The sequence below is a fragment of the Eptatretus burgeri genome, chromosome 3 (genome assembly GCF_056783735.1).
Source record: "Eptatretus burgeri isolate ZD-2024b chromosome 3, Ebu_testis_v1, whole genome shotgun sequence".
Taxonomy (NCBI): Eukaryota; Metazoa; Chordata; class Myxini; order Myxiniformes; family Myxinidae; genus Eptatretus; species Eptatretus burgeri.
Window position 1 is genome coordinate 68,427,984 of NC_140963.1, and position 15,682 is coordinate 68,443,665.

The window sequence follows — 15,682 nt, forward strand, 5'->3', positions numbered from 1 at the left end:
ATCAGTAAAACCTGGTAGCTGTGAGTTGGTACATCTTGTATCTCAGCATTTTCCACACACAGCAGTGCAAGGCAGGCCATAGTTTTTGCCATTAGTACCTCCTTGTCCAGGAAATGTTCTTTGCAGTGTTCTTTACAACTGCAGCATATGACATCCAGTAGTTCTGATAGTGCTGCTGGCTGTTTGGTCTGTATGGGCAGACATCCTCCATCCACCTTGTGCCATCCCCACTTTCTGGCTTCCTATTGATATCTTCCCCCACAGGCCAATAAAGTGGCCCTTGCTGATTCTCTCTGGAAAGCTGTGACAGGGGAGCAACAACCCAAGCCTTGCATTTTCAAAATCTGACAGGGCTGATAAATAGGCCTCGTCATGTGGGGTGAGGGGGCTGATTTTAAAATTGCTTCAAAATATTGTGAATTAGTTTTTATCCCCCGCCGCGTGGCGGAGGGGGATATTGTTGTCACCCAGGTCGTCCGGCTGTCCGTCCATCCGTCCGTCCGGGCGTCAACATTTATAGCTGCGAGTGTGATAACTCATAAACTGTTTGCCATATTGATTTGAAATTTGGGTCACACATGTACCACGTGAAAAGGAAGAACCCTATTGATGTTGGGCATGGCCGGACCCAAGATGGCCGACTGGGGCGGCCATTTTGAAAAAAAAATTTTTTGTAATAAATGGAAACCCGCTTATCTGATTTTAATTATTTTTGGTTACTACGTTCCTCACCCCTGGGGAACTTTTTCGAGATGATGACCAAATGGTGTCTTGTTTCCAATTCATCTCTCTTTATCTTGAATATGTATGACCTTTTTCATTCAATGGTGGGGGATTCCCCATCTATGATGGTATATTTGTAAATTGTTTTAACATGTGGTCCAAATTGACCAATGTCCGTACAAACTGAACTGCCAAAGAATCTGAATTAACTGAGCCTAATCCTAACTATGTAATTTCAAAATGTACCTTAAACGGCCCTTCTTGGGGCCAAACACAAAGTTCTGAGAAACAGAACTTTCTGCTCAAGCACAGTACTTTCCCACAATCTTTTTCATTAAAAATATTAGAACTAAGTTGTCTTTGTTGTTGTGGATTATTACCTGTAATGACAGATGTTCTGACAATTTGCATGAATGATGTGCCGGTACAATACTGTTACGAATTTGGAATTCGATTGCACACAACATACAGGTTCCTTTAGTTAGCTATGTCGATAAGTGCTTGTTCCCGAGATAGCTCACCTTTCATTGTTTAAATGTTCAGAAATCGATTAGATGCGCTGCGGATCAATTTAATAGTTAGGGAACAAACAATGGAGACATCCCTCCCCCTCTTCTGCGAAGAGGAAGAACCCTGCCGTCCCATGACTCATGATGTCAATAACTCCCTCCCACCCGTGGTTGAGCGGGGGGGGGGGGATGGATTACGAGGGCATGAGTCACGCCAGGCGTGGAGGAGGGGGGCGGAGAAGGATAAGAGTAGATCTTTTTCTTTTGTTCAGAGGGCAGAGTTGGAGAGGGTAGAGTTGGAGAAGGGAGTTGAGGGGAGTCGTTCAGCATACCGTCGGGTCCTGCTTGGCTTGCGTTAGGGTTTAGGCCTTCGGAAGCTTTTTGCTTCAGCTGGCTCAGTGAGCTTCGCCTGAGGCCTGGATCGGGAGGAGGCTTTTTGGAGGCTTTTTGCTTTGATGGTTCTGTGAGCTTCGGCTTCTGCTTGGCTCGGGAGAGCTTTTTGCTTCAAGCTGCCTTATTTGGAAGGAAGTTAAGCCAGTCACTCGGCTCGAGCTGCGAGTGGTGGCTTCTTCTTCTTGGTTCGTGGAGCTCTTTGTTCTCCATTTTGGTTCCCGGCTTGGTGCGACTCATTGACCTCTTGTGGAGGTGGTTCCTCGGGGAAGCGACGCATCGACGGGAAGGTTCGGCGCTTCGTCTCACCAGCACGTGTTGAGAAGCGCTGAGGTGGTTCCTCGGGGAAGCGACGCATCGACGGGAAGGATCGGCGCCTCGTCTCACCAGCACGTGTTGAGAAGCGTGGGAGGATTCGCGGAAGCTCGGGAAGGATCGCGGCTCCGCGATTTGGATCCAGCTCGCTCTCACTGGAGCCCGGGTCCGAACAAATTGAAGACTACACGAGGTGGAGAGGTTCGAGATAGGTTCCGAGTTTCAGCTCACCTGTCCTCCGAGCTGGAGCTCATTATTAAAGGCCTCTGCCACCATTTCTTGGGTGTGTGTGTGTGCGTACGTGTGTCCGTGGGCCCGTCTAATAAGTAGGAACTGCTGTTCAGTGAAAGTGACTGTACATAATAAGTAGACGGTTGTAGTTCTTTTGTCGTGCTTTTGTTGCTTGTATAATTGCATACGTGTTTTGCCTTGTTTAATTGCATACGTGTTTTGTTATAATAAATGCCCTTGTGTGAATGTAAACCTGTTCGTTGCGTCCATTCCCTCATTGAACTGCCCCATCTTGCACTCGGAATGTAGTTGGTTTTTAAATGGCCGATAAATAGAATCGGGTCCGGCGAGGTCTGGCGATAATACCCGCTCGGTTATCCCAGAACGGAACAGACCGCTTACGCAGTTCGTGTCCAAGCAGGCCTTCGCCGAGGTACGGTCCCTCGGTAGGTTACCCGTGCGGGTACTTAGGTATATCAATATTCGGCGATTGACCCTGTTTCACGCGGGTAGAATACGGACTGGGCCGTGGTGGGATTAAAAATCCACCCATGACTGGTTTCTGGCGTTATTCCAGAAAGTCACGACTGGATTGTCCGTTCGGTGGGCGAAGCGACCACTATTGGTTAGACGCAGTCGTTCGCACGCCGACGGGCGGGAATCTACAACAATACATTACATGTATGCCATTGAACTGGGACCATTCAGGTATTACGTACACAAGTCCAACCCATTTCTCCCCCTGGACTAGCGCACTGTGTTCAACATATACATGGGGATAAATCTTGACTTTTCACTGCCATTACCTTGTCATGTAGGTTGTATTTCAATGTCCACACCTGGATCCACCAGTAACATAGTAATAATATCAAAAGATTTATTCTCATAACAAATTTAAAACTTTATTCGCTGCAAAGCTGAATGACCAAAAAAAAAAAAATCTGAACAGTTGCAAATTTAATGAGTTTATTGATGCATTTCTGTCTCAACAAAACTAATTTATCTGCAAGTATCTCTCTCTCCAGTCCAATAACATAACAGATACATGTGTTCAGTACATTCTGCCAAATACTAATTAACTTTTGTAGGTTTAGTATTGATGTAAATCTTCAGGCAGAAACCCCCAAAAGTCACTATCATCAGACTCATCGGATAATTGTGAAAGAGATTCATCCCCTGAGCTACCTGAAGATAAGTCCAACACAACAGTATTCTCGTCATCTGTGGAGATGGCTTCAACCATGTCATTGTCCGTTTATCGCATCCAAAAGGAGACCAATGGTGTTGAACAAAGGTATTTGTTTTGCCATACAGGTAATCTTATCTTTTTTTTTTCTTTCTTAATTTTTTTTTCTTTAAAATTTTTTTTTTTCCCACAGCTTAATTTTACGTGGCCGATAAAAAGACCCCCTGAAAATCGACCACCGGGTCGATCACGGGGGCGAGGCCGATCGGCCCCGTCAAAATGCAAGCCATGCAACCCAGTGGAAATGTTCATTATATCATTGATGGTGTTTTTCTGCTCCATCACCTACCATGGCCAAAAGGTTCCACGTTATGACAGTGTGAGTTAGCTATATGTTTGAGATGTGACACAGAAATATTGTCCTGCTGCAATTGTTTTTGATAGCTGCCAAGATGATCCGACAATGAAATATGCCACACACTTGAAAAGAACGGGGACTTGTGCAAGCCTGACTGTGCACTTCACCGGTGAAATGGTTATCCAATCCAAGAAGGACCAATTCTTGACCAATAAGACAAACAGTTCTTCATACATTATCTCAGTGACAAATACGAAAGAGCTTGTTCAGACCAATACCAAACACGCAGCAACCTGAGGGTTCTTTGTCACTCTCCGTTCTTTAGCTGCCACATTAGTGTCTGTGCGTTCGCATCAAATTTATCGCATAATGCAGTTTCTTGTGCATTCTACGATACCATGACTGGTAAGGGTGAAATTAAAAGTAAGAAACAAAGGAAAACGATTTTGTAAAAAAAGAAGTCATTGAACGATATGAGAAAGGTGAACGAGCAGTTGACATTGGCCAAGTGCTTTGACTTACCGAATCCACTTCACGAACGATTTGTGCAAATGCTTATAAAATCAAAGCACGTCCTCTGTTATGCCATTAACTTCAATGAAAGTGAGTCATTCACGATCGGACATCATGGAGAACATGGAACGCTTGCATGATGGAACCCCACAATAACTGCAACGTGGAACCCTTCAGTAACTACACAACATCGCCCCTCTACCTCCACCATCACCGCAAACAACAACATTTAACATATCAGGTTCGTGAAATTTGCTTTTATTTCATTTTATTTTATTTTATCCATATTCAGAAGTGACTTTCCCTCTCTCGGTCTTTCCCGTCCACCCACATTCTGACGCACAACCTCCAACTATTACATTGTTTCTGATCGGAAATTTACTTTTGCTTTACGCGTTTTTCGCCAACGCGGTAAATTCTCGGAACACAACTACAGCGTTGAAAGAAGCATTCCTGTGTCTTTCTTTTTTACTTCCACACTACAAAGCTACAATTACCAAGTAAAACAAAATTTAATTGGGGAATAACAGCTTTAAATATCTTGTTGAAATATAATTTAAATCGGAGCTGTTTTCCATATTCGCAGGACATAACTGATCTTTTAAAATGAATGCAGGTGGAAGCTGCAGCTCGACAAGGCAAGGAAGGATGTTTGGCAGAGTTACTAACAGCACTACGGGCGACCGGCCAGGAAACTGCTGCTGTGATGTTGGATTTGTCTCAGGAACCATTGAGTATTGAAGTAGAACAAGAAGTTGAATTGCAGGTGAGTCTGCCATTGTATTCATTTAAATGCAACAGTTGGAATATAAATGCTCTCCTACTGTGACTTTCATACCTGCATATGGTAACATTGGAATACAGACTTAATTATAACAGCACTTGGTGGAGCGCATACCTCTGCCAGGCTGAACAGTTTACATTTTGTATCCCACTTAAATGCCGGATTCAGATTCAGACCTGAACCAAAATTGAATCTGCTTGTTGATGTCACCTAACCAACTCATCCACTTAGTTTTGTCATAACTCATCCACAACTTTTTGAAATAACATCCTATGTATTGTTTTTGGCCCCAACTCTCAGTGGTGAAGAATCACTTAAAATAAATTTTTAATCGTGTCCAGATTTGGATCTTCGCCAAAATCGAATCAATTAGTCCTTGCCAAACGCTAAACTTGTCCACCAAGTATTGTCCGAATATGTACATAACTTTTTTTGAGATATCCTGCACACAAACAGATGGGTGAAAACATAACCTCCATCCACTTCGGTGGGTGGAGGTAACAACCAACATTAACGGGAAAATAAATACCCTACCCCATACAAATTCTCCTCCATCCAGTCCAACCTTTCCATGATCCACAAATTTACAGTACACTATCCACCCAAATAAATTGTGAATTTTCATCCCAACTTTTATCACGGAAGTACTTGGCACAATGGAGTATGCGCAATCTCTGGCTGGTTTGGGAGGCAAGCTTTGATATCTGGTTGGCTCATGATATCTCGTGGCTGATTGTGAGGCCCAGACTGAACCTCTTTCATTTAATGATCACAACCAAAGGCACTCGGCATTGCTGGGCAATGCCGAGAACCCCCTCCCTCCCTTCACGAGAAAAAGGTGGATATATGGAGAAGTTAACTAAGGTGGTAACCTTTTTTCCGCAAACTCGTCTTTCACTCTTGAGAGCTATCTCGGTAGATGAGCAGTAACATTACCTTTAAATTGATGTATACGTTGCATTTGTATTGTTTTTGGTTTTTGAATAATTTGCGATTAGCGTATTTGAGAGGTCACATGACTCCTTCGCTGATCTTACTGATCGTTTTAACGTCCTAGTTAAAAGTTATTTTTCACATCTGCGGGTTGTGAAATCTGAAAACATTGCTTTTTATAAAGCATTGTATATATGGAGCTCTCCTCGAAGATGGTGACAGGTAGTGGCTCATGTGTTTACAAGTTATGAAATGTGAGAAAATGACTGATTAAAACCCCGAGTAAGGTGCATCGTGGTTTATTTAAAACAAAAAAAGGATCCTATATCATCCCGATTAGCCTTGGGAGCTCAGAGGAGTAGGGAATAATCGCATCATATAATTAATGCAGTGGTGAAGGGAAAATCTTCGTAAATTATTTTCTACATGTGCTTCAGTACGCGAACATGCCACAACACAATCTAGAACCATTCAGCGTGATAGTCCTGGCCACATTCGGGATTGTTCAGGAGGTGCTGACTAATGGCAGAATTGCTATAAATGTTCTGGAAGCCACATTTATACACACGAGCTCCTGTTCTTTGCAAACCAAAATAGTATGTACAAACACTGCATAGCTGTTCTGACCTGGATCCATTGAAAAATGGGAGGTCACGGATTTCCTCGGTGCCTCAAGGCCATGATGTGTATGTTTGTGTCAGTAACAGTCTAAAGAGCTAATCCCTAACTGTCTGAACAAATAAATTGTTTCATTTTGTGTCTGCATATCCTATATTCTTGAATATGTCCTGACGAGCTGTAACATAAAAAGCTTTGACAATATCTGTTTTTTTTTCTTCTGTTCTCAAATTTTGTACTACCAAACGTTTACTCATTAAAGATAACCGCTTCAAGCTCCTAATTTGAAAATATAACACCCCCAAAAGCGATGTAGACAGCGATTTGTAGGTATGAAGATCAGGCATTCGATGATATGAGTGAGGAAAGTGAAAAAGTAAATTTTGAGCCCTTTATCGAACAGAAACTGTTGCGGCCTGTCCCAAATCAAGGCATATTTGAGCAGGCCAAAACAAAATGGCAGCTGAAGACCACTGTGAGGTGAAAGCGGAATGAGCAAGATGGTGCTATGCCGTCTTGGTGAGGCTTTTTTTTAGATCCTCGTGGAGGATCTCTGTCAAACTCGTGTTGTTGTTCTTCATCTTCTTCTTGTGGACTTTTTTGTTTCACAGCCTACAGTTATCATCGAAACTTCCTGAAACTTGGCATATATATTGTTGCGAATTCGTGCCCGCCGGCGTGCGATCGGCCGCTCGACTCGAATGGCGGCCGCCTCGCCCACCGGAACGGACAATTCTGTCATGACCCTCTCGGAACAACGCCGGGAGCTAGTCACGGGTGGGGGTTTAACCTCACCACGATCGTGCCAATTGCCCACCCGTGCAGGATAGGGTCGCTCGCCAAATTCGATCTACCTAAGTACCTGCGCGGATGGTCGACCGGGCGATCGTACCTCGCCGCAGGCCGACTCCGGACACGAACCGCTTAAGCGGTCCATTCCGTGCTATCGGGATAACTGAGTGGTGTTATCGTCGGCCTCGACGGTTCCGATTAATTATATCGGGTGTTTTAAGCCCACTACGAACCCTTTATGTGAAGCAGGATGGAGAGTCAATAAAGAAAAGACGAAGTGAAACGGGAAAACAGTTCACACAATGCACATTTATTACGTGACACACGGAAAGCACACCTATACAGCCAGTCAGAATGCACCTATATCAGGTAAACAAAAGAAACAACGACGCAGAGTGACAACCGAATACGTGTACACACGGCAACACTTACACAGTTCCACTTTACAAGACACGGCACCACACACATTTACTCAAAAGCAAAGGAAAGAAGCCACCCTCATAGACAAGGGGGCAGACGGGCGTGTAGGCCAATATGTGCGCGGGACCTGAAGGAGCGGCCAGGTCCGCGAGACCGGGTGGGTCCTACCCGCGTCCTCGTGACGCGTTGGCGGACGAGCCGCAGACGTGGCCGCATGGCTGTGCCCCGACTCCTTGCTCCTTCGCGGGTTTCGTTGGCACGACGCTTGGAGTGGGGTGGGAACGGGGCCCCCTTTGTGCACTATCTCAGCGCGGGGGAAAAAGGGGGAATTGTTGATGCTCTGGGGGAGGGAGAATGGCTGGCTGGCCTGGGTCCCGTGACGAGCGACCTCGTCGCCGACCGCCATCCTTCTCGCCTCGGACTCGAGCTCCTTGGCCCCTTCCCCCAACTCTCCTCAGCCGACTGCAGAACCCAACTCGGTGCCTTCTCCACCCGACTCCACTCTCTGCCACAACTCTCTGCCGCTGCCACACTCCGCCCGATGACTCTCTTACCAAAACTCTCACTCTCTGCCAAAACTCTCTGCCATGATAACTGACTCTTTCTGCCACGATTCGCCTTGCGCTCGTTGTTTTATAGGCCGGCAGAACCAATATGCAAATTTCCGGATCAGGATGAGCTTGGGGGCGGAGCCACGCTCGCCCATTGGACGGAGGAAAAGTGGGCGTGAACCTTCCCTGATCCTAGAATTTGCATATTTCGATTTCACACGGACGCTCTTGCAGGCGGGGCCAAGCCGCTCCGCGCTTGCTGATTGGACGGATCAGAAGTGGGCGTGTAGCATTCTTGATCCGAATTCTTCCTCGGAAAGGCCGCTATTTGCACTCGCGGCTCGGTGCGTATCGCTTGAACGAGCCCAAGACAGCCCGGCGCTCAGTGTTCACAGGTGGTGCGGGAATGGCCGTAGAAGGAGAGGGGTGAGGGTGGTGGAGGGTCTCTCGGTGGTGGTTTGATGGTTATGGTGCCGTTTGGGAATGACGGTGATGTGATGTTTGCGGGATTGAGTTGTGAAGGTAAGTCGTGGCTGTTGGCATTGTTGTTGTTGTTGTTGTCTGAGGGTTGGAGCATGGTTGTAGTTGGTGACTATGGCTGGCGTGGTGGTTAAGGTGGTTGTTGTGTGATGGCGGTTGAGACGTGGTTGGTTCAAAATAAAGATAGAACAGAAAAACGGCTATCTCAAAGCGTCGCAGCCCGAATGAATCACATAAATTCCCTCTAAACAACGGGTTTGGGGCTAACTACACATGTACTTTGAGTTATCTCACCTACGGGCCCTGAATGCTGGTTTGCGAATTTCCACAGCCGTAACACTATGTAAAAATAACCTGCGCAGACAGTAACCATCTCCGATTTTGAAAATTCCTCCTAGAAAAAAAAGTTATGACGTCAAAATATCTCCGCTTATGGAAATCGCCAAAAAAATTTCTCTGAAACTAGGCAAGCTTTTTGAATTCTGTTTGCAGGAATCGAACAGGGCATTAGCACAGATATATAATTTATCGCAAACCTGATACATCACAATGACGTCATATTCGTTTTTATGACGTCATCATTAAGAGGACGAATATCTGAGCTCATTTGAGCTTGTTGGTTTTGAATGATGAGCACCCCATTAATTATCTTCAAAGGGGTGTTTAAATTTACCCAAACACCGAGTTTTCATTGATGCACTACCTTGGAATTCCCTTTGTATGCATATTTAGTTTGGGGCCGCTATGTTTCATTGTTTTAGAGTTACGGAGGACACACACACACACACACACACACACACACACACACACACACACACACACACACACACACACACACACACACACACACACACACACACACACACTGGCACATTTATTCTTCGAGAAGATACATGGTCGAAGCTCGTGGAAGGGATGCATCCCTAATCCTTTCAGTCAAACCACAAAAATTTGTTGTCCAATTACACTCTTCCTTGTCTTCATTTCAATATCTTGCCTGCAATGTTTCATTTGTTGATTTTAATTTGTGCTTGTTTTTCATTGTAAACTTAATTTCATTCTCTCCCTCTCTTTTATGGCAAATGCGTCTAACGTGTGACTCTTTGCTTGGTATGGTGTGCAGGTGCAGTTGATTGAACTGTTGACCCCTGCAATAATGAAGACAATAAAGGTTGATGAAATATGCCTGCATATAAATGAAGCCAGACAAGTATTACTACCTGAAGATGAACAGCAGGTGAGATGAATTTCTCAAAGTGAAATTGATTTGTATTGTCTGTTTCTTCAACCATTTGAATGAACTACACCATTGAAATGGATCAAGTTTATATGTTGGTCCAAATATATAATGAAATGAGGAGGAATTCATTAACAAAGCAAAGTGATCATAATTATTCATTTTTACAAAACAAGCCACTTGGACACCAGAGGAGGTCATTTAGCACAGCATGCCTGGGCTTTATCTCCAACCCATAATATTTACTTTTCAGTTGAAAAATATGCAGCGCAACAGGAATTTTTTTTTTTTAGAAATGCTGTAGTAACAAAACACTAAATATGGTTGTATGCGGCATTTTTGTAATTTACAGTGCCGATAGAAAGTCGACACCCCCTTTAAAAATTTTCACCTTTTGTTGCCTTACAGCCTGGAATTAAATTTCATTAAATCAGACTTTTTCCACCTTTATTTACACGTCGTAACCCACAACTTCCATGTGAAAAACAAATTCTACAAATTTCAGAAAATTAGTTAAAAATGCAAAACTACAATATATTGGTTGGATGAGTGAAACCCCCCCTGAGGTAATACTTGATGGAAGCACCTTTGACAGCAAGTACAGCTGTGACTGTTGGGTTAGGTCTCTACCAACCTTGCACACCTTGATCGGGCAATATTTGCCCATTTTTCTGCACAAAACTGTTCAAGCTCAGTCATATTGCATGGGGAGCATTGATGGACAGCAATCTTCAAGTCATGCCACAGATTTTCGATTGGATTTAGGGGTTTAGTCCGAAACGGGCTTATGGATTCGGTCTCATCCGTCTTTGTCAGAAACGGGGGCTTATGGATTCTGTCTCATGCGTACATCCATCCGCAGCCATATCTCAACATGTATGGACTGATTTTGTTCAAACTTGGCACAAAGACAATGCATACGTTTCACAATTTGATCAAAGATGGCCGACTGGCGGCCATTTTAGTTGTAAAAACCCGATGTTGAACAAGTCCTCAACCATTTCTCAGACAGGCATTTACCGGTCTTGTTCAAACTTGGCCCACAGATATTAAAGGACGGCTTACATGCGGACATCATTTTTTTTTTTCAAGATCAGATCCAAGATGGCCATCTGGTGGCCATTTTGTTACTTAAACCTGTCCCCAACCATTTCTCAGACATGCATGTTCCGATTTTGTTCAAACTTGGCACAAGCACAGTACATGATGGCATACATGTGCACTTCACTTTATTTTGCGATCTGATGAAAGCTGGCCGACTGATAGACTGTCGGCTATTGTAGCTGTAAAAAAACCCCGATGTTGAACACGTCCTCAACCATTTCTCGGACATGCATTTACCGGTGTTGTTCAAACATGGCACACAGATAAAGAATGATGGCTCACATATGCACGTCATTTTTTTTTCGAGATAAGATCCTATATGGCCGATTAGCAGCCATTTTGTTACTTAAATGTGTCCCCAACCATTTCTCAGACATGCATGTTCCGATTTTGTTCAAACTTGGCACAAGCACAGTACATGATGGCAAACACGTGCACCTCACTTTATTTTGTGATCAACTGGTAGACTGATGGACATTTTAGTTGTCCATAAATATGGGTTATCCCTTTATCTCCATACATAAAAATTACTAAAACAACGAGGGCTATGAGATTTTATCTTTTTTACTTGTTCAATGTGGATAACCACCATCTTTTCACCAATTCCCCTCCATCAGATAAAACAAACAAAGAGAGAAAATGGTGATATACAAGCCGCACGTAATCTGCTTGCCGTTTTGGTCACTAAGCCAGTTGGCTGGTTTGACTCCTTTATCTCAGCCTTAAAAAATGCAAACCACAATGACCTTGTGGTAATGATAACTGGCAGTGATAATTATCATCATCCAAGCTCTAGCAAAGGTAAGGACATTTGTAGTTACACCTGTTGTCATCTGCCACAAATTTCTGTTAAAATTTTGTTACACTGTTGTATTTGTTATGCTTAAGCTCTGTGAATTGAACTGTGCATGTCCTTCTGCCTGTGCGCATGCGGGCACACGTGCGTGTGTCGACATGTCTGCGTCTGTGGGTACGTGTAAATAACTTTAGATTGCTTATACTTTCAAAATATCTTTCCACAATTTATGGAACACGAACAGACTTGAAATGAGTTTGAGAGGTATGGGGGCTATTGAATAAATGATAAACTGATGTGCAGCTCAACTTTATCAGCACATATCCCATTTTGCTTGGCATTTTATATCATGCTGTGCATTAAGTTTGGGTTATTTTCACTTTTGTGGTGCTCTTCCCCATTAAACATTTGTAGGAAATTAGTGGTGTGCAAAATAGAGAGGTCGATAATTCAAATTTCTGTTGAAGTCAATGTAATATCACAGTTACCTTTAAGGATGTAAAATAAATTAGGCATTGAAAACTCTTTATTTTTGTTATACATCTTATATTACACTGAACAACAAAAAATTTTTACTGGAGATGTGTAAAGTGATTTAGACTAATTTGGGTACGCTGATTTCAAAAATCATAACCGTTTTGCTGTATCACGTCAGGATTTTCAGTAACAGAAATATTCCCATTGCCTAGAAGTCAGGATTTCAATGAAATTTACAAAAATTCATTTATTCATTTATTTCATCATGAATGCTTCAAAATTATAGAAATTACAGAAAAACTCCACTAGAATGTAATTAAAAATGCTTTAGGCATTTGGCTTTGCGTTTGCGCTGCTCTGTGTCAGTTTCACGATGCAGGAACCAGCAGAAATCGCCCATCATGTTCGGGTTGTGCCGCCCTTGGTAACGCGTCTCCATGAGTGAAATCTCTTGGTGGAATCGCTCGCCGTGCTCGTCCGAGACTGCTCCCAAGTTGTCAGGGAAGAAGTTCAGGTGCTGGTGTAGGAAATGGATTTTCAGGGACATCCTGGAGCCAAGTTTCCTGAAGGACTCCAGCAGCTGCTGCACCATTTCTTCATAGTTGTCCGCGCGCTCGTTCCCCAAGAAGTTGTCCGTCACAGCTTTGAAGCTCCTCCACGCTGCCAGCTCTTTGGGGTTTAGAGTTGTCGGAAAAGTTTCGTCCTTCATAATCTGTCGGATTTGCGGTCCAACAAAGACACCAGCCTTGATCTTGGCCTCCGACAAGGTGTTGCCAAACTTTTCCTTGAGGTATAAAAACCCACGCCCATTCAGATCCATTGCCCGTACAAAACTTTTCATCAAGCCGAGCTTTATGTGGAGTGGTGGAAGGAAAACCTTGGCTGGGTCGACAAGGGCGACATGCTTCACGTTGTGTCGACCAGGTACATGCTCTTTTCGCTCTTCCAATCTTTCTTCGTCCAGTGATTCTTGTCGTCTCTGCTATCCCAGAGACAAAGGAAGCACATGTATTTTGTGTAGCCTGACTGCAGCCCTAACAACAGCGCCACCACTTTCAAGTCTCCGCAGATGTGCCAGTTGAAGTCATTGTACTTGATGGAATCAAGCAGCTGCCGCATAGTCTCATAGGTCTCTGTCATGCCGAACGCGTGAGCCAGTGGGACTGATGGTTTCTCGTTGCCATTGTGGAGCAAAACAGCCTTCAAGCTGTTCTTCCCCGAGTCGATGAAGAGGCGCCAGTCTGCAGGATCGTGATCACACCCAAGTTCTTTCAACAGACCGTTGATGTCACTGCAGAATGTCATCGTGTCAGCCATGTCTCTGTGACGTGCTCTGAACAAGGATATCTTGGTGTTAGGTTCAAGTAGATTCCACTGCTGCAGCCTTGATCCAAGCAGCTCTGCCTTCGCCTTTGACAGTGAGAGATCTCTTACAAGATCATTTAAGTCTCCCTGGTTCAGAAGGTGTGATTCTTGAGTGTCGGGTTCAAAAGGTTCATCATCACCATCCTCTTCACCACTGCTTACAGCTATGTTCTGATCAGCTGGAGGTGTTGGAACGGGGTTCTCGTCATCATGAGGCACAGGTTTACGAGCAGAGACGCAGTCAGCGTACTTGATGTGACCTTTATTCTTCTTGTTGAAGCCGGCGATGCTTGTGCAGCAGAAATAACAATCATCATGATGATTCTGCGGCTCACGCCATATCATGGGCACCGCAAATGGCATGCTCGCGCGCTTGCCTACCAACCACTGAGTCAAGGTTGTGTGACAGCTTGTGCAGCAGATGTGTGGTGCCCAGCTCTGTTCTTGGTCCCCCACCTTACACCCGAAGTAGTGAAAGTAGGCGGCCTTCATTTTCACTGCTGTAGATATACTTCGCTGTTGATCTTTTTTGGTATACCGACCACAGACATAACAGAAGTTGTCAGGATGATTGGTACAGGAACGCCTACTCATCTTTATCTGAAAGAAAGAAATATAACACAAGTTAACAACAATTGTACGAAATAGACATGTTAAAGACATATGTAAATTTCATTGAAATCCTGACTTCTAGGCAATGGGAATATTTCTGTTCCTGAAAATCCTGACGTGATACAGCAAAACGGTTATGATTTTTGAAATCAGCGTACCCAAATTAGTCTTAATCACTTTACACATCTCCAGTAAAAAAGATTTTTTGAAATTTGTTGTTCAGTGTATCATGAACTAGTATTAATCCACTTACCACAAATAAAATATGCAGGAAACAGTTGTCGATTTTTGTACAGTAAGTAAAATTTTTATAAAAGTAATCAACCACCAATTACATTAATGTGAATTACAAGAAATCTTCAGAAAAGTTGTGAATTCGTGAATATGTGAAATTCCTTTTCATCAGCTTGTTCCCTTGCTTTAAAGTCTTTGAGTGGGTTCAGAATGGCATCACGGAAGCAACTTTCAACAGAATAGCGCAGGGGTCGGGAACGTTTTTGACCCAGAGAGCCATGAAAGCAAAATATTTGGAAATCTATTTCAGTGAGAGCCATATAATATATTTTAAGACTGAATTCAACTAAATGTGAGTATAATAAGCCTCCGAATTTATTCTTTAAAATAATGTTGTTATAATACTCACCATTTATGGGACTTCTGGTGTTGCATGGATTTGCTGATGGCTTTGTAGTCTGGTTGGTACTTGGTGAGGTTAAGCTTCATGCAAGCGTTGAGGCTTTCATCTGTTAGACGTGATTGTAGGTTGGACTTGATGTTTTTAAGATGTGAGAATGACTGCTCACATGCATACGTAGATCCAAACAAGGTCAATACAGCAATACTCACACGCTGCAGTGTGAGGTATGTGACAGGAAGCGCGTTCCAAGTTTTGATAATCAGCTGGTCTTGGGGTTGAAGTTTTTTTCATTTCTGTCCACATGTGCTTGCTCGCCAACTCTGCTTTCTGTCGTGTGATTCTTTCCAAATCTTCATTCAGTCACTTGAACTTATTCACCCACATGTCTGAGGCCTTCAGGTCAGCCACTTCTGCTTCAAAATCTCTGACGGAGACACCAGGAATGTAACTCAGGTCGGCTGTGTTCAGTGAACACTCGTTTGGATGGGTGATGAACTTAAAAAGACGAGTGTGCTCACGAAATTCTCCAAAGCATGCTTTGAATGACTGTAGGAGACTGGATGTGAAGCCAGCTAACTGGTGGAGATCAAAGTTTTGAGTGGGCTCACTTGCTGTGCATGCATCTTTAAATTGTCTCAGTTTTTCAAAATG

At 43.7% G+C, this 15,682-nt stretch overlaps 1 protein-coding gene across 10 annotated transcripts in view; it reads left to right on the plus strand.

Annotated features, from left to right (window-relative positions):
* Positions 1 to 15,682, plus strand: part of LOC147030121 (ATP-dependent RNA helicase DHX58-like) — a 187,332-nt gene that overhangs the window by 20,201 nt on the left and 151,449 nt on the right. For 9 of the 10 annotated variants that reach the window (XM_085873833.1, XM_085873837.1, XM_085873839.1 and 6 more), the window contains 3 exons: positions 4,842 to 4,991; positions 9,927 to 10,040; positions 11,762 to 11,945. In XM_085873833.1, coding sequence (XP_085729959.1) covers positions 4,842 to 4,991; positions 9,927 to 10,040; positions 11,762 to 11,945 — 448 coding nt within the window. Of the gene's footprint in view, positions 1 to 4,329; positions 4,467 to 4,841; positions 4,992 to 9,926; positions 10,041 to 11,761; positions 11,946 to 15,682 lie in introns of those variants that run through there. The other variant, XM_085873841.1, reaches the window with a different exon arrangement.